Source organism: Oreochromis niloticus, linkage group LG7, assembly GCF_001858045.2.
Source record: "Oreochromis niloticus isolate F11D_XX linkage group LG7, O_niloticus_UMD_NMBU, whole genome shotgun sequence".
In the NCBI taxonomy this organism is placed as follows: domain Eukaryota; kingdom Metazoa; phylum Chordata; class Actinopteri; order Cichliformes; family Cichlidae; genus Oreochromis; species Oreochromis niloticus.
In genome coordinates, this window is record NC_031972.2 from 10,281,995 (window position 1) to 10,302,100 (window position 20,106).

The window sequence follows — 20,106 nt, forward strand, 5'->3', positions numbered from 1 at the left end:
ATACTAACCCCAGATTGCTCTCTGATGCGTTCATCAGAGTATGAATGCTAGTTAGGAAGCACTAAGAAACTTAGAAGACAGTGCTGGTGTGATTGGGTGTATGTGGCATGTTGTATAGCACGTTGTATGGCACGTTGCTTTGAGTACTCCGGGAGAGTAGAAAAGTGCTATATAACAATCAGTCCATTAGTTATCCATTAGTTATCAAGAACAGGGATGTCTGTTATACTTCAGACACAGATTTGGGTCAAGGTATGGCTTACCAGTGGGTGAATGGGCTGCCAAACTGTGAATGACTGAATGAATGTGAATGCACAAATTCAGTTTGAGTGGTTGCAGAGGCTGCTTCCTGTTAGTGTTTGTACCCCTTGAAAAGGATTTAAAAGAAAATATTGTTAATCTTAAAGTCAATAAAAGGAAACAATGAGGGAAACATGCTGAAAAGCAAGCACAGATAGCCTCCTCGACGATTTGTCAAATTTAGTACATTTTCTTTAGAACATTTAAAAATTCAGCAGTTTTTAAACATTATTTTTTTTAAAAACCTGTCTTTAGAAAGCATAAACCATTTCCATTTGCACACAGGAAAACTGTTTCAAAATTCAGAATTTATTGAGCCATAGCACAAACCACTGTTGTGCAAGGACATAATGCTCTAAGATTGTAAAATCATATCAATACATGCCATTGCCAGAAGGTTTGAAGTCTTTCCCAGCACAGTCTCAAGAGAGCTGGGCAGGGCTATAAAAGGTCCTCAACCCAACTACAAGGCCAGTATCTTTTCTTTTGTGCCATCTGTTCTTGTGTCTTTCAAAATGACCATCAGGCAACTGGTGTGAATGTCTCGAACCAAACAATCACAGACAGACTTCAAAGGGTGGCCTGAGCCCTATGCTCACTTCTCAACACTATGGAGCCAGATTGGAATTTGCCATAAATATGAGAATTGGCAGCTCCACCACTAACACCCTGTGCTTTTCACAAATGAGATTAGGTTCAATCTCTGTACATGTGACAGATGTGAAAGGGTCTGGAGAGGCGATCAAGAAAGTTTTGCTGTCTGTAACATTGATGCACATCCATGGAGGGATTCACAGACATCTTCAGGCTAGGCAATGGCACCCTGACTCTCAGTAGGTATCAGGAAGGAATCCTTGGACTCCCTGTTAAACCCTACACTGGTGCACTACAATAGCCAGACTCGTTGCGAGAATAGGCTGTTGCTGCAGGGTGAAGGAATTGATAGCACTGACTGGCTCCCATGCTTGCCTAAATCTAATGGAGTTCAGACTTCTGTCCATCCGACGCCATCAGGTTGCACCTCAGACTGTCCTGGAGCTCAGTGATACCCTGGTCCAGATCTAGAAGTGTATAATCCAGATAAGCAAAATAATAATATTCTTTAATTTGACTTACTGTTTAATAAGGTGCATTTCCTTAGCATGTTTAATCTGAACTAGTTTCAAATCATAGTCAAAAATTAACACAGTCAATTAAAATAGTCCAGTCATTAAGCAATTTATTTACAGATTCTTTTTAACATTTTGAAATGTACAAGAATCATGAGTTAACGATCTATAACATAAGAGCTTTTTACCACGTGTTTAATTTTAAAACAAACAAAATAAAATACAGTTGAAAAATAAAGTTGAATGACTCATATTAATCAATCAATTGTTTTGAATTTTGCTATCAAATAGCTTCTTTACCTAGATCTAGGTAGAGCCATCTGACTCTAGTTTAGTTTCCTCCAGCAGCATCTTCATGTCTAACAGTGTATCTTCTAGGGTTTGTATCAGTCGTACCACATTATTTTCTTTGCAGCTTTTCCAGGCTGATACTACAAAGGTGAAATCATCACTTGTAACACTGTAGCAAAAATCATATACGTTTAGTTTTTCTGGCACAGCACAAGCCAGACAGGAAGCCTTGAACGACACCTTGTGAATAACAGAAGTGAGAATGTAATCGTTAGTTACTGGTGATCGTTTGTCATAATCAATTTTGCGGCATATAAAAAGGTATTGGCTTAAATAAACAAACAAATCAATCAATCAATCTCTTTTTGAATTGCAGTAGGTTTATAGTATGATACATTTTCAGGCCCAGCCCTCACCTGACTTGTAGAAAGTAGAAAGTTAAAGGCTTTATCAAGGGAGGTATCTGTGTAGATGTCTGGCATGGGGATACTGTTCTCAATAGCTTGAACTTTCAGGGCCAAGAAGTGTCCAAATGTTGTCCGGCCACGAATTTCCTGTTAGGATGGAGACGAGTCAATTTCTTTGTAACAATAATCACCAGATGTAGTATTGCTGTAGTATTATTATTCACAGGGCACAATTTTCTGTTAAAGGATCGGGTTTAGTAAAACAAAAGGTTATTCTTCCTAAGGTGAATTACTTTAAATAGATTAGGCTGCACGGTAAAACCGTTATACCCAATACCCACAGACAACATGAACAATGTCTGTCTACTTCCAGGAACTACTCAAACCTTGTGCTTTATGTCATCCTCTCCTCACTTCAAATACTATTTAAGGACAAGCTGTATTTGACATTTTATACCATTACAGTTTTATTTTAAGTGATTCAACTGTTTCTCAAAAACTCGACTTTGTCAGGTTTCACTTAGAAAAACAAAGGGAACCAAAGGTCATTTAATGTAGTCAGCAACTGGAAACAGTAATCACAGGGCATAACAATTCACCTCCCCAAAATAAATCTGCCATGGTGGACCTACAGTGCCATGATGAGTTAGTGGTGTCCAAATCCTAACTTGTGATACTTGGCCAGTTATAGCCTAAAGGCCAGTGAGCTCATCATCCACAAGGCTAGGTAGTGGACTAGGCACCATTGTCAGGTACTCCCTGGAGAACAAAACTTCGTCTTCGTCTCATTTTACTGCTATAACAAAAGAATGTCCCAACACGGGCTAAATAAAGCATTGCTCATCTCATCATTTGACTTCAAGTTTCTGAGGTGAAGGTTCAGATTATTAACTGTGTGCGTGCACACACACACACACACACACACACACACACACACACACACACACACTTTCTTTCAACTCTATATAGCAACAAACAAGTATCTGATACAGACAGCAAAACAGCTAAAGAGGAAATAAGTCAGACTTCAGAAACTTGTCAAGAATATCAGTTGAGATATTTCAACAAACCATTTTGGGGAAGGGGGGACAACACAAACAAACATCTTTACAGTTTATAAATTGTAGTCACACTAATGTACTGAATGGTTATGGAAATGATGCTCACCATGTTGGTGTTCCACGTATGCACTTTTATAGCATTTTCCAATAAATTACGTTTGTCTGAGTTCTGGAAAAAACAAGACAAGGTCATAAGCCATACTTGTAACAGAATATGTTGTGTTAGACACCCTAAGCAGTGACACAACACAAAACCACAGGATTTAAGTAGGGGTTTAAAATATCACATTAACTCGAAGCATATGTTAGTCGGAGATGCTGCTAGCACTTTGGTTAGCGTGTCACCCGGTTTGCGACAAACCACTCTCACAGAGCGTCGGGGCCTCAGTAAGTATGCCTCGGACAAACTGACACAATTCCTAAGTGGATTGCAGTTGTGGGGAATCACAACTGAAGAAACTGAGTGTGCATGTAACACGACACCTGCAGCTAAACTTTGCCATTTGAGCATATGCGTTGTGTGGCTCACATCTTACAGAGTGTCAAGTGTCGAAAAATTGTTGGCTGCTTCAAACATAGTTCAGCCAACGCCTCAGAGCTGGAAACACAGCAAATAAACCTGGGGCAGGGGAAGGAGCCATTGATCCAGGACGTGCCAACAGGCTGGAATTCAACACTAGAAATGGTCAAGCGTCTAAACCACAAGCAAGCAGCAATTAAAGCGACCCTAGACCAACAGCGCCACAAACTTGTCAGGCTGATGCCACAAGAATGGGCCAAACTGCAGAAACTGGAGTCTGTTCTGGAGCACTGCAAGTCAACAATCTATATACCATTTAGGCTGAAATAAATTTGATTAAACAAAATCTATTTCTTGTTTTAATATCCATTCTGTTCTTCTTCCATCTTTCCCTCTGTTTGTGTTTTCTCACTACAGGTATGTAACTGAGATTCTCGGTGGGGAATCCTACGTTTCCTTCTCAGTGGTACTGCCTGCCCTCTTCCACTTGCATCGTGTTATGGAAACCACTGATGATGATATGTTGCTAGGTTTAAAACAGCATTCCAAGCAGACCTAACGTCCCCTTAAGAAAACGATATCAACGATGAATGACTCAAGATTGCAACAGCTTTGGATCCTCGTTTCAAGGACTTGAGGTGCCTCTCCAAGAGTGACAGAGAGAGGATGTGGACCACAGTTGGAAGACTGCTGCATGATCAGTCCCCACCTTGAGAGACTTGTGAAGATGGGACACCCAAGAAAATGAGTCTTTTACAGATGGGTACAGATTCAGAATCAGATGAGGAGTTGCTGCCTGATAGAATCGTGCACTTGTACGGAGCAGAGCTGATTATTAGTATGCAGGACTGTCCCTTGGAGTGGTGGTCAGCTCATTCAGGAGCTCATGACAAGCTGCCACTGCTGGCTTGCAAATATCTAGCCACTCCTGCAACCAGTGTTCCGTGAGAGAGGCTTTCCTCAGTTGCAGCCAACATTGTAACTAGGAAGCGATCAGCTCTCCTCTCGGACAAAGTTAGCAAGTTAATTTGTCTTAGTAACAGGGCCACATTAATGTGGATAAATGTTGAAAGAGTTGTTTGTTAACATGAATGTTCAAGATGTTCAATAAACATGTTAAGTGTGTATACATTCCCTTCAGTTTGTTTGCTCATGTGATTAATATAGATTAAAAATTAATGCTATTTAATCCTGATTAATTGAAATTAATCCATCTGATTAAAAATTTTAATCATTTGACAGCACTAGTTTAAATGCATCCACTCTAATGCTTCAGGTCTCTAATGTCCGGTTGACACATTAGAAATAAACAGGAGCACCTAGAGTGCACTGATGATTTAATATGTAACACCGTATTGCACGGTGTTACATATTGACATTGATTAGAATTCTTCCTCTTTGACCTGCTTTTTGGGATCATCAAAAGACTTGACAAAGGCAGCTGAGGCACTGGAGGTTGAAAGGATTACACCCAACCGTCCTTTCTTGAACAAACGCATGGAGGCTGCTTCATATGATGCACAGCACTGCTGGTGGATCCTGCCAAGATAAGAAAAAAAAAAAAAAAAAAGGTTTCAACTCAGCATATGAAATGTTGAAACCATCACTTGAGAGCCATGTTAAAACTGCATAAATCATCATTGTTAATGGAAACAAGACTTTTCCTTTTTCTTTTTTTTTTTCTTTAAGAAAAAAAAAATCACACTTTTAGTCCTAGTATCTCACCTATAGTAGGCCAGCTGTATTGCCATCTGTATAAAAGCATCTGGGCTTATTTGGTGTGCTTTTGGAATTTTTTTTCCAAAGTGATTGAATACCAAAACCCTGAGGTCCAGGTCTTGGGCATGCCTGTGATGGTGGAGACGGAAGACATGTGTAACAGTCACACAGTTATGCTAGTGTTCTTCATTTCAGATCCATGTGGCTGTTCCCTCTTTCTTTGGAGCTGTACCCTAAACTTACATACATTTCTAAAGTCTGATTTAATAAGTGTTACTTTTGCAAATAATGCTCCCCATTATAGGCATGCCTAAGAATGAGCCTACCTAATGATTCAGGTAGGTTGCTGCTATCATGGTCCTGTGCCTTACACCCAGGGTATTCAGTTTTTGCACTTAAAAAAAATTCTGCTTATTACTCAACATTAATTTATTAATTGTTTATTTTGTACATTTTACATTAGAGTTTATTAGTTTTCTCAGCATTTCTCTCAGTTCTCCTTTTCCTGTGCCAAATGTATTTTTGTCTGAGTTTTCTCGTTCCAGTTATTGTAACCCACTTCCTGTTTTGCTTCTCTTGTTTGACTGTCCCAATTGTGTTCAGCTGGCTCTCATTACACTTGTGTATATTTAAGCTCTGCTCTTACTTCTCACTACGTCTATTGTCTTTCCTTGTGTTCTCACTGCTTGTTACTAGAATTTTGGATTCTTTTTACTAGTTACTGGCAAAAACAAGGCTTTGTGAACCGGAAACAGGGATGCCAAACTCATTTTACATCACAGGCTACATACAGCACACTTTGTTCTTAATTGTTTCTGTCAGTCTAAAAAAAAAAACTTTTAACTATGCATTTAATCCTCAAGACATCTTAATATAAGAGAAAATGCAATTTTAATAATATGTTCAAGTTTTTCTATATGATACAAAAACCCTGCTCTAGTAAATAGAAAAAAAAATCTCTCAGGTCAGGTCTGACACTAAGAAGAAGAAGAAGAAACAAAAAAAATAAAACCAAAAATTGAAATTTCTATAGCAGACACACACACACACACACACACACACACACACACAAAAGATCTTTTTGCCATTTTATTGTTTATTTATTATCTAATTAGTTTGATGTAATATCAATGGCTTGGTTGTTAAGCCTATGAAAAGGTTCTTAAAAGTCCAAAACGTAAAAAGCCATCCACTTGACCGGATTGGAGTCTTTGCTGGGCCCTCAGGGCTTATGTTTGACAACCCTGTACTGAAAAGGTCAAAATAATTGTACTTCAAAACAATCTGACCACCATCCCCACAGTGAAACCTTCTGGTCACTTTTGCCACTGTGACATCTTGATCATGCAATTCTTGTGAAAACACAAAAACAAGCATACCTCTAATCCACACAGCATGTCCCTTAGGTTACACCTCCACAGATGTCTTGGTAGCCATTAACAAGTTTCTGGCATAATTCTGCCTGGATATTTGACCACTACTTGGCAGAATTACTTTAAACTGGTTAGTTTCCTGGCTCGGACCCACCTTTTAATCATGGGTTTAATCTGTTAATGGGTTGGGCCATTGGGAGGCCCATTTCAGAAGCTTAATGTTGGTTTTGGAAGGGATAACTGTTTGGGAACCCCCAACTGTTGATTGTAGGTGATGTAGAGTTGGAGATAACACCCCATTCTTCAATCTACAACTCTGCTGTGTTGTAGGAGTTGAATAAATTGCTTTAACTGACCAGCTACATTTTTAATTGACCAGCACTACTTTTATTGATGTGACTCCTGACAGAAATAGCAGGATAATTTATTAAGTGTACCATGCAAAACTTTGCCCTGAGAAACTCTCCTTTTGCGATATGCTTGTGATTATTTTCTATTTGCACTGAAGTGGTGTTGAGTCAGTTTTTGAAGGATTTGGCTGAATATTTTCCAATACCCAAGTCAGTCATTTGATCACAGTCCACGAAGACATACTTTTTAGTTCCTGAAAAGAAAATTGAATGCAGAAAGATATGCAGTACATCAAAGGAAAAAAACAAAACAAACAAATACAGCCTTTGGTGATGTGCATGGGTTTGGGACTTTAGACAGTCAAATGATTTTCATCTAAGTATACTGTATATAGCGGGGAAGAAAAAACAAAGAAACGTCCAATTACAGCTTGATGTTCTCTGAATATGGACTACGTACAGCAATAGATGCATTTCCTAAACTGCAATGAATTCTTTTGTCAGGGTTTCTGGGTCGTTGACCCAGTATTTTCAGTTCACGTTCACTGTTTATCTACTGCCTGTTCCACTTCCTGTTTTATTGTGTTAACCTTGGTCTGTGTGCATTATGTTCAGTCCTCTTCCCATTTATCATGAGTTCATTATGTTCAGCTGTTCACTCACCTGTCACCTATCAGTCATTATTCAGCCAGTATACTTAAGTCCTCAGCTCTCTCCTGGTCTTTGTCGTGTCATTGATGTTATGTTGTCGTTCCCGTTAGTGCTCAGTTATTCAGCCAGCCACTCAGTCTTTCAGTCAGCTAGTCAGTCCTACTGTTCCTGCTTTGTTCATTCACCCGCTCCAATAAACCCTCATCATTTCTGCACTGAGTCCTGCGTTTGGGTCATCTCTTCCACGCCTCCACACACAACCCCTGACATCTTTGTTAAATCCCCTGAATTAAAGCTGAAGGTCTGCACTTTAATCATTGTCCAAATACGTATGAACTGTGACTGTCAATATGGAGAACAGGAAGAGTGTTATGTAGTACTGTAGAATAATTTCAAACTCTGGCATTTCTTAACACCACGTCCAAGAGAATCAGTTCAGTTTCTGATTTCCACTCTCCCACAGTAAGTGGACTCCTAGGTACATGCCCTCAACACCTCACCTTCATGCTGCTTCCCTCTGCTATGATATCTGCTGTTCTTATGCTAGCTTGTATGGTTACTGACAAAGGAGAGTTCACATCCAGTTAAAGCTAAACTTAAACATTACTATAGAGTTTTAACTTAAAATGTTTTAGTTGTCCAAATCTTTAACTGTCGTGCAAAACTCCAAACCTAGTGTTTCTGAGACAGACTTGCGTGAAATAGGAATTTTAATAATGGTGGTATGGATAGAATATAAATTTGGTCAACAAACTTTTATTTTCTTACCTGGTAAAGGGTTGGAATTTTCTTGGGTCTCTTAAGTTATCTAAAAGCCCATTTATGTATCTAACAGAGCTTAAACAGGCATGTGTGCTTACTTGTCAATGCTCTGTTTAGCTTCCTCAATGGCTGTTTTGATATCAGGTGTGATGTTAAAGTGTAGTTTCTGAGGCATTGGCAAAAGTGCCACAGGAGACTCCATCATCTGTGGTTTCTTCCTGTCTCCACACATTAAAAACAAACAAACAAGCAGAACAGAACATCACATCTAGTGACAGAGGAAGTGACAGTCACTGTTAGGTGTGCTAGGACATTGCTTAATGATGTTTAAGATGACATAATTACATTTGCAAAAACAACAGAAATTAAAATTTATAGAGAAAACCTGACATGCTCCTGAAGTGTGGCTCTTTAGAGGATGTAAACTTACATGGAAGATGTGATATAATCTGATAGAGCCATACATGGTGTGCCATCAATAATAGCATGCAACATGTTAAACCCACATGTCCCATCTTCACCAACAATAAACTGAAAGAAAGACACAAATTAAGTACTACATTACTTTCAGCCTTGAGACTGTTTCTTCGTGTGCAGTTCTGTTACCGAGCTTCTATGATAGGGAAGTTTTGTAGTAAATTTGGGCATCAATATACGCTTTTAAACAACAACAACAACATCATCATTATTATTATTCTTAACAATAAAAAGTGAGGTAAAGGCACCTAGAAGGTACACTAGCATTTAAGCGTAGTAACCCTTCCTACCATTCTCACACTGAGACAGACTGTTTTCACTTTTCTTTTGCATTAGTAGAACTACTCTACTATTAACTTTTCGCACAACTTTAATCTGATCTCTGTGCAAGGTAAAATAGAGCTTGCCTGACTGATACATTAGTGGTTCGGTTTTCCTTCTCTCACCTGCAGTGATTTGTCAAACCAGCGGTTAGCACTGTTCCACTGGCTGCCGCCTCCATGCAAAACCTGCAGTGGTTCAAACCCGCTATACTTCTCATATGTCCGAGGGATGGCTTTGTCCAAACACAGCACACAGATGCTCCTTTCAATGGCTGAAACTGATTTTTTGTTGGAGGGATCTGAACAAATTAAGCACAAAAACATACAAAGCAAACATGCTGCTAAAATAAATGTAACAGATCTAATTACATAAAATCCTTACATAATTGTTTAACATTCTGGAAAACCTAAAATGTAATATTCTAATCTGAAGGTTAGCTGTTCTATCCCTGGCTGATACATTCTACATGCCAAACATCTAACCCCAAGTTGTTTTCTGATTCATCGATGGGAGTATTAATCAGTGTTGGTCAAGTTACTTGAAAAAAGTAATCAGTTACTAATTACTGATTACTTCCCCCAAAAAGTAATCCCGTTACTTTACTGATTACTTATTTTCAAAAGTAATCAATTACTTAGTTACTTAGTTACTTTTTAAAAACACGATTTACGACCTGAACAGGTAATAAAGCGATAGATCTTTCAGCCCAATTCTACTTTTTCTGCATAATTCATCATACAAAATGTAATCAAATGGAAAAGTCTCTTTTTAAAACTTGTTTTATTAGTTTTAATCTTTTAACTTTATGCATCAAGCAAAAATTAAATTATATGCAACATTCTCTGACTGGAAGAAATTTGTTTAACATTTAAACCTATTTTCTGCACATTTCAGCACATAAAATAAAATATTTTTTTGTGTTTACACTCACTCTTTCAAATAGATGCAAGTAAAACACAGCAGAAAATAAATAAAATCAAAGACTAGCGGTCCTGTTGCTCTATTTTCACCTGTAAAGCAGGACTGGGGTAGGCGGAGGTTTACCCTGGTGCAGGTGTGCTGCAGCGGTCAGTGGAAGAATCCGCGAGTTTCTCTGTGAATTTCACATTACGTCGTAGTACACTCGGTGCTTGCTTGGAAGTTTAGGGTTTTTTTCGCTGTAAAAAGAAGTTTTCTTCCCACGCACAACGGACACTAATGTTTTTGTCACTTTTTATGGAATCAAACTCAAAATAAGGTCAGTACTTCCACGCTTTAAACGCTGCATGCTACACTCTGTCCCGCACTCGATATATTATGATCTGCAGACAGCTGTTGTCACGAACGTCGCACTCGCTTACGTCACTGTCATGAGACGTTCTCGCAAAAAATCACGGTTTTAGTAACGCAGTAACGCAGCGTTCCTACGTGAAAGTAACGGTAATCTAATTACCGTTTTTGCAATAGTAATCCCTTACATTACTCGTTACTTGAAAAAAGTAATCAGATTACAGTAACGCGTTACAAGTAACGCGTTACTGCCCATCTCTGGTATTAATGCATGTGAATGCGTGTGCGCATGCATCAAAAGCATGCAGCCTGTTTCAGTTGCTCCTGCTTTTTCTTTTTACTTTAGCTTTTTTCTTACTTAAGAGTGTGCCTCCTTTTTTAATATCTCTCTTTTTAAAACATTTGGATCGATAGAGTTTTTGTTCTGTTTGTTGCCACGGAATAGTTACTTTTTTTTGAGGAATGGCACCACGCTACACACAGCGTAGCCGCTACACACCACACGGGTTGTTTACTCCAGAGATCAGGTAATTGCCCTGATGCTGTTGGCACGGCACCTTACATCAAACTGTGTGCTGTTGAACTAGGGCCGTATTAACAGGAAATTTACACACCAGAGTGCTTTCACTTCCATCTTGGGTGACTTCAACCATGTCACCTTGGACACTACACTGCCAACTTTCACACAGTATGTGGTCTGTCCCACCAGGGTGGAGAGACTTTTAGATCCACTGTACAGTAATGTCAAGGACGCATACAGTTCATTCTCCCTCCCCCCACATGGTAGGTCAGATAATAACCTGATTCACCTCACACCCTGCTATGTGCTTATTGTGGGGAGGGAGCCTGTGACCACTACAAGTATTAGGAGGTGGTCGGAGGAGGCCTTAGCGGAATAACAGGACTGTTTTGAATTGACAAACTGGAAGATCCTCAGAGTGAGGATATCAATGGACTTAATGATCCTATCACCGACTACATAACCTTCTGCACCGACTCCATTGTCCCAACTCAGACTGCCTATTGTTATAGGCAGTCTAAGCCGTGGGTAACTAAGGACATCAAAACACTCCTGAAGGACAAGAAGAGGGCTTCAGAGTGGGCGATAAAGAGGAGGTGAGAACGGTTCAGGCGTTATTCAGGGGCAAGATCAGAGAGGCTAAGGACAATTACAGGAGAAAGCTAGAGTGGAAACTTCAGTAGGACAGCATGAGAAAGGTGTGGAGTGGCACAAAGACCACCACTGGATTCAGTGAGGACAGAGATTCAACACTACAGTAAAAGTTTACCCCCCTACAGCCTTACCTGTAGTCAGCCTGCAAGCCACACTCTCTCCCTCCCTCTCCACATAGCATCATTGCCTCCTGTAAAAGTCCTGACACCCCTCCCACACCTATCACGTTCACTAAAACCAGGTTCAGGGACAAATGAGAAGACTCCACTCAGGCAAGTCTGCTGGACCTGAGTCCCCGTGTCCTCAAGGCCTGCGCCCCCCAGCTTTGTGGAGTCTTTCATAAACCGCTCGTGTTAAATCTGAGTCTGCAGAGGATTCCAGTGCTGTGGAAGATGTCATGCCTCGTTCCTGTACTAAAGACGCCATGTCCCAGTGGCCCCCAGGATTACAGGACTGTGGCACTGATATCCCACGTCATGAAGACCCTGGAAAGACTCATCCTTGACCGGCTCCAACCTACAGTCAGGCCAAATCAGGATCCCCTTCAGTTTGCTTACCAGCCCCACCTCAGAGCTGAGGACGCCATCATCTACCTGCTCAATTGTGTCGACGTCCATCTGGACGTTTCCAGTGCATTCAATACCATCAGGCCAGCCCTTTTGGGTGATCCTCTATGCTGCTGCATGCTGGGGCAGCAGGTTGAGGGTCGCAGATGCCAACAGACTCAATAAACTGTTCCGCAAGGCCAGTAATGTCATCGGGACGGAACTGGCCTCCCTTAGGGTGGTGTCTAAGAGGTGGATGTTGTCTAAGATAAGGACAATGCTGGCCATAATGCCTCCCACCCTACCTACTCTCTGCTGGCTAGTCACAGGAGCATGTTCAGTGAGAGACCAAGATTACCAAAAAGCACCACTGAATGACTCAGAAAATCATTCCTGCCCCTGGCCATCTCCTTGCATCTCCTCCATCTAATACACTGCACACACTGCAATATTTTACACCCTTTTGCACACGCTCTACAGTAAAATAACAAATTACAACGTTTCACAGGTTGAGCTTGAAATTGCTTAAAGTGTCTACATTTACACATTTTTCAATAAATAAATGAATATATCCAAAGCGAATTCAAACTGGAAATAGGTGGTATGTAGATTATGATATTACTTATTATTCTGACCTAAATTTATTGCTCTTGTATTAACATTTGTGTCCCAATGGTAGGTGGGGTCACACAGGTGACCTTAACACTTTGCATATGACTAATTATAATCTACCGTGTCCCTTAATTATGAACCTTTTCCCTTAAAATCCTTGTTTTTACTTAATATTACACACATGTTTGTAAGGTTCATAACATGCCTATAAAAGTATAATTGTGCTCACCCTGGACCAGTTTGTTATAGTATTTGTACCAGGCGTCCCGGCGCAAGGTCGTGAGAATACCAACATGCTCTGCGTTGGTCTCTAGTGAGGAATTACAGATCCGCTGCAGCTGAACACAAAGCTGATCAGCAGTGATCGGAGTGCCATCACTGTGGTAGACCTCCACTGTAAAGAACTGAGAAAAGAGACAACAATGCTGGACTGACAGTTCAACACTAAGAAAGAGACCTGAAGCCACTTGTAATTCAGGCATTACTGCCCCATTGTTAAAAGAACTGGAAGATCAAACTTATTCCAAATAAATTAAACATGAGTATTCCCGTGAAATGTACGACAATTTTAGTAGCACCTTAAATTAAGCCTTTGTGGTCTAAGAAGCTTAGAAAGAAAATTGTCTGGACTTCTTTAAGTTGCTTGAAGATGTTTCACCTCTCATCCGAGAAGCTTCTTCAGTTCTAGGGTCAAATGGTGGAGAGTCCCAGATTTAAGCCCTGTGGAAGTGTCCCCCACAAGAAGGACAATGGACCCCCTAATGATCCTCTACCTAATCACACGAGCCTAGGTGTAAAAACAGGTGTAGGTCACAATCAGCCAAGGTTTCCAGTGAGCTCATTGTGAAACCTAGCCCCACCCTATCATGTGATTTCCTGAGTTCAAATGGCCCAGGATGTGAGTGGGCGTTAAGGCGTCTGGGACGGGATCTCAACACTGAATTATGGATGGCAGACAGTTGTTGTTGTAAGCCACCGCCTCTGTTCAAAGATGGTGGTTCACAGTGGACATAAATGGCTTCTTTCACTCCTCTTTGAAACCATCTGTCTTCTCTGTCCAAAATGTGACCATTGGCATCCTTGAAAGAGTAACCTTTGTCCTTTAGATCGTCTTTCAAGGATGCCAATGAAATGAAAGTAAATGTCGGGAAAAACATTGTTTGATTTGTTTTTCTGAGCATACTTGTATGTGCTGTGATAACTTTTCTAGAGTTATTAGAAAAAGTTTTTTTTAGTAAGTACTTCTTGATATAATGTATGTAGTGCTTTGTTTTTACTAGTAAGCTGGTGCTTGAGCCAGGGCTTTTTTACCTGGACTTGTAGAATTCACGTTTTAGAAATAATGGGGCCCTGAACTCAAACACCTCAAGAAAGGTGTATGTTTTTGACACCTCACCTGAGAGTTTTGTGCCACTGTAATGTGTCTGGGGCCATTGGAGTTCTTGGCATGGAACACCAATGAGTCAGTCTTCCGTCCAGGGACACGGCAGGATGACAGTGCCCGAAAGTATTGCATCATACAGAGGGGCTCTCCTCGCATATATTGTACTGGTAGTGTCTCACTGCAAATTGAAGAGGGTGTGTCCTAACATAAATTCATGGTTAAATTAAAAAAAAAATTATCCAAGACAACCAACAACTTTATTTAAAACCGCTATTCAAATATTCTGGTTAATAGAGTTCACTGACTATTTTACATTATTATAAAGTAAACCCAGAGTTTGTCAAACATGCTTCCTGGAATACAGCCCTGGTCCCCAACCAGGCATCTTTCAGTGTTTCACAGTGTGTCCATGGTCCACTACACCATCTTTGCCATGCATGATTGGAAGAAGTTTTATGTGATCTGATGGTACTCACTCCTCAATCATTGTCTTAAAGTCCAAAACAGCTTTTATCACTTTGGCAGCACACCTGGTCAGAAAAAACAGTTATAAAACAATACAACATAGAACGAAGTTTGCAATGCAATATAACTCACTAAGCAAAGTGGCCAAGATGCCTAATGTGGGTCAAACTCCTGAAACCAAAGATCCTTATAATTTATACCGTACAATTTATCTGTAACTGCCCATGGACAAAATATGTTCAGCTATTTTCATGCAGACCAGTTGATCCTACATGAATTATTGGAATTATACACAAAACCAAATTCAGAAAAAGTTGGGACAATAAAATGAAAGTTCGACCCATGATCTCGATCAGGTGGTCGGGGTGAGTGACTGATGTACCGGCACAAATGTGGAATGAATGGCAGGAGAAGTGATCTGAAGTGATCAGAAGAAATCCTGGATGATGAAAGAACTCGATGGAATATTGAGGGGTAGTGACAGGTAGTGACACAGTCAGAGCCTGTGAGTGTGAACAGGCTCTGACGGTGAAGCATGCTAGGATTTTTGAAGCTGGAGTTAATGTACAGATAGGTTGTAAATTCTTAGGGTGTAGTTCATCTTGAAATAGAATATGGGAAGTAGTTGGCAGGTTTGCTTCAACTGAGTAAGACACTGATGACTATTGTGTAGATTTCCTAAATGAACGAAGGTAATGGCAAGCAGCTTTGGAGTATTAGTTGTATAGGTTGAAGGCCAGTTAGAAGAGAACCACCTTCTACCATGATAACCCCCAAAACCAGCTGATTCTCATCAAGCTGATCATCATTGAAGGACTTTTCTCACCTCCACATATGTGTATTAAAAACACAGAATATTTCCCCTAAGCTAGTTAACTCACTGTTAGCCTATTGGATGGGATATTGCCACATGTTTACATTTGTTTTCTTTGACTTCTTAGTTTATTCTTTTGGAAGATAAAAACAAACAAACAAACAAAAAACTTGCTGGGTCTGTGTTTACATTAAAACATACTGCAATAGACAGTGAGTAGGGTCCAAATGCAGGTCCAAGCTGAGCAAGTTGAGACAGTGGGCCAGCACACATCTTTGTATTTTCTAATGTACAAAATTACCAATGCATGGTAGTATATCTTTCTTTTGATTGATATACCTTTATTAGTGGTATATCAAGGGGGAAATTTCATAAGGCTGCCGACCTATTGCACGCAATGGCGGCGCCATCTTACCCTCCGACCATACATACATTACACAAACATCACATGGAGAAGACAGGTCAGAGAGGTATAACATGGAAAAAGCACCACATGAGGAAAGATTTTCTGATGTCCATAAAGTCAGATGCTCAGCTAACTAAAACAGAGTTCAAGTCCTTCCTTGTCCTTGTTTTATGTGCATTTTTCCATGTGTGCACATGTGCTTACCTTATTTGTCCCTGTTTATCAATGAAGTCCATTCTGGGAAGAACAAATCCACTGTTATAAATCAGCAAAGATTCCCTCGAGTCCAAATAATTAATCTGTATCCCATAATCTGCAAGCTGCAAAAAGAAAATGCAACAGTCTGTCTGAAAAGTCTTAGATTACTTTTAATGTTATGGTAGTTCAATTCAATTTTATTTATATAGTGCCAGATCCCAACAACAATTGGCTCAAGACATTTTATATTGTAAAAAATTACAATAATACAAAGAAAACAAACACCCCAACAATCATATGACCCCCTATGAGCAAGCGTCTTGGCAACAGTGGGAAGGAAAAACTCCCTTTTAACAGGAAGAAAACTCCGGCAGAACCTGAGATTTCATTTCATTTATTTATTTATTTCACACTTGGTACAACAGTTCAAACAAACCAACCACACTTTCTATCAAAAAAGCACTACAACCATGTGTGAAAAGGAGCAGGAAGAAGAAAATATTCTTATTAAACCCTGCCCCCTATCTACAATCCAACTTAATAAATAATTAAATGCAGAGAAGTATATAAACACATGACTGAAAAAGGCGACTAAAGAAGAAACACACAATGAATTTTGGGAATCCCCCAGCAGCCTAGACCTATTGTTTACTAAGGGAGGATTCAGGGTCACCAGCTCCAACTTAAACTTCATTCATAATCAAAAAGGAAAGTTTCAAGCCCAATCTTTAAAGCAGAGAGGGTGTCTGTCTCCCGAATCCAAATTGGAAGTAGGTTCCACAGAAGAGGGGCCTGAAAGCTAAAGGCTCTGCCTGCTATTCTGGACTGTACTTATTCACAAGTTATTTGGATGTGTCACTACTTTGGAAGACCCTGGAAGAACTGATGATCTTGAATCACCAGTTGTTTATAAATGGCTTCAAGAGACTTTCCCAATATGTGTTTATCGACTATTCACCTATCTAAGTGAGTATATGTATGCATGTATAATTTTAACCTGTGTAGATTACAGAAAATCCAAAAGAAATTTAAACTTCTGTACCCAATTCTTATGTTTTAAAAAAAAATAATAATTTAACCTCCTAGGACCTGGCGTCCACATATGTGGACATCACATTTTGGGTCATCTAGACCAAAATACTAAATTGTGCTCTACAAGGGCCTGATATCCACTTATGAGGACATTATACTGCCTCTGATTTATTGAAATTTAAAACAAATATCCTCATATGTGGCTGTCATTTTTCTTAGAAACAAAAATCAGGTTAAAAAAAAATATATATATAAAAAAAATCTGGTGATTCCTTGTTTTTACATTCATCGGGTCCTAATATGCCCAAATATCACAGAGAAATAAAAAAAAAAATGCATGCCATGGAAGAGTTCGGGTCTTAGGAGGTTAAGATGTATCCTGTATCCGGAAAATGGACAGTTTAAAGCAGGGGCAGGCAACTCCAGTCCTCAATTGCAGGTGTCCTGCAGGTTTTAGATGTGTCGTTGATCCAACACAGCTAATTCAAATTGCCGAATCACCTCCTTAACATGTCTTGAAGTTCTAACAGGTCTACTGAGGACACTGTTGCTGCTGCCCTCCATGCTACCCTGTCCCAATTGGAGCACCAGGTGAGCTACGCACGCCTTGTCTTTATTGACTTTAGCTATGCCTTTAACACCATCCACCCTCACAGATTGGTCAGCAAGCTGATAACCGTAGGACTCCCATATTCCACCTGTCTTTGGATTAAGACTTTCTGACAAACTGCAGCTCCACAGCTCCTCGGCCATCAGCACCAGCACTGGCTCTCCCCAGGGCTGTGCGTTGTTCCTGCTCTTCACGCTATACACATATGACTGTGCCCTCGCTCAACACAGTAACACAATCGTCATATTTGCAGACGACACCACTGTGGTGGGGCTCATCTCTGGGGGAGATGAGACTGCCTATAGGGACGAAGTGGAGCGGGTGACAGCGTGGGGGAGAGAAAGCAACCTGCTCCTGAACACAATTAAGACCAAGGAGATTGTTGTGGATTTCAGGTAAAAGAAAATGGACATTAAACCACGTTACATCAGTGGGGATGGGTGGAGATTGTGTCGGACCTCCCCTTCCTCGGAGTTCACCATACCATTTAAATTACTTAAGATATATTAATCAGAAATGTAAATGGGAGCAAATTATAATAAAACAAACAAAAAACAACCCAACAATAAGCCACTGACGACAATGTTTCTGAAAAAGCTGTGAATGGAGACACATCAGGATAAAAACCATTATGCTGCCTATGATTTCTCACCACAGTGCCTAGTGAAATGCACCTATGAGCTCTCCTGTCCCACCACTAACAGTTGAGGACATTTGATCCATGTGTTGCACTCACCCAGTTGTCAGTAGTGCACGCTTTCCTCTCCAGGCTTCTCTGCAGTTTCTCTCCATCACCTCCTTCTTTGAGGAACTCCTTCATCAGCTGTTTTGTGTGCTTCAGCTCATCCACTGTTACAATGGGCTCCAGACAACTCAGATAGCGTTCACAGGTCTCCCGCAGAGGGGGCACAGGCAGACGGGGCAGTCCTTTCTGATGGTTCAGATACCTGCCACCCATCAGAGTGTCCGATGCAGAATTTACCAACCGACAGGATTTCACCAAGCCATAGGAATTCATCATTCCAACATTCACCTGACAGATGCAAAAATGTTTTAGTTACTACATTAAATTCTGTAAGAGAAATAAAAATAAGATCTTAATAGTGATACAAAAAAAAAAACATATTGTTAAGAGCCAGGGAAAATGATTTACACAATTACATTAACAAAAGTCAACTGAGAGCATGTTACTTACTATAATTCTGTTCAGAATTGTCAACATTTTTCTTTCAGTTAGCTTCCACGGTTGGAGTTAATTGTTAAACCTGTTTAACTGTCAGGTCACAGTGCTGTTGAGAAAATATTTGAAAGAGAAAAGCCTCTGGTTAAAGGAAATGATAAATGCATCCCCCCCCAACAACACAATTATCTTAAGTAAACCAGGTAAAAAGGCACATGAAAGGTTTTCATTTTCTCTGCAGCAGTTAATAAAGCAAATAGAATGGTTTAATAGTTAATAATAATTACCATATTTTCAATAGTATTAAAATAACATCGTTACCACTTTTAAGTTACAGTCACCAATAAATTGGTACATTTGTTTAAACACAAAACAATGAGTTTGGTGCACAGTTTGCTAATAGTTTTGCCACTTTTTTCTTTTCTTTTTTCTTTTTTTTTTTTGGCCTTTGGAGTTACCTGTCAGCAGCTACAGTTCTTCCTGGTTTAGCAAAAGATGAAGGTAATGGTGGAGTTGATTGAAATATAAAGACCAACCAAACAGAACAATCAATCTTCTTCTTCTTCTTTGGGGTAGATGGGCTATTTTTTATTGCTGCCATCTACTGTTTATTGTTACCCGAGTTAATCATCTTCTGATCAAGCACTGAACCATCTGCTGTCACAGCTTGGGTTTAGTTATGATTTTCTGAGACACAGGTGGGAACCCTGATGGAAGCAATTAAGGTGGAGTCAGAGCCCTATTCAATAAAGCAAGTTCAACTTATCCAGGTTACCTTTACATTATCAGAATTCAGTTACACTACATTGGTAATCAGATTAATTGGGAAGCTACACCCATCCTCCATCTTCATTTTTACCAATGCCAGCATCTAGAATGTGGAGGATCCTATCCCAATTCGTGTCATTGCTGGGTCTCCATTCAGCCCTATTGGTTCATCTGAGTTTAAGCACTAAATAGCTTTTATTTGAATTTTCTATAAATTATGTTGATTGGCTGAGCTATCCTTATTTGCATTTACAAAACAGACAGTGAAAAATCAGCTCAAAGAAAGAAATGCAAGTTCATGTTAA

The 20,106-nt window shown here is 39.9% G+C and overlaps 1 protein-coding gene across 1 annotated transcript; it reads right to left on the bottom strand.

Moving 5' to 3' along the window:
- Positions 1-1,567: 1,567 nt before the first annotated feature.
- LOC100704941 (carnitine O-acetyltransferase-like) lies at positions 1,568-19,063 on the bottom strand. The gene is made up of 14 exons (XM_025909276.1): positions 19,049-19,063; positions 18,590-18,886; positions 16,218-16,333; positions 14,805-14,858; positions 14,341-14,506; positions 13,174-13,348; positions 9,467-9,642; positions 8,974-9,074; positions 8,642-8,761; positions 5,414-5,536; positions 5,092-5,227; positions 3,275-3,337; positions 2,117-2,254; positions 1,568-1,940 (listed from the first exon to the last, which is right to left on the bottom strand). The coding sequence occupies exons 2-14, from the start codon at positions 18,872-18,874 to the stop codon at positions 1,716-1,718; spliced, it is 1,878 nt and encodes a 625-aa protein (XP_025765061.1). The 5' UTR covers positions 18,875-18,886; positions 19,049-19,063; the 3' UTR covers positions 1,568-1,715.
- Between the last annotated feature and the right edge of the window lie 1,043 nt (positions 19,064-20,106).

Coding starts and splice junctions, on each gene's coding strand:
- LOC100704941 (XM_025909276.1), bottom strand. CDS start 18,874: ATGATGAATTCCTATGGCTTGGTGAAATCCTGTCGGTTGGTAAATTCT. Junction 14,507..14,804: donor TTTAAGACAATGATTGAGGA/GTGAGTACCATC, acceptor TTCAATTTGCAG/TGAGACACTACCAGTACAAT. Junction 9,643..13,173: donor CTATAACAAACTGGTCCAGG/GTGAGCACAATT, acceptor TAATTTGTTCAG/ATCCCTCCAACAAAAAATCA.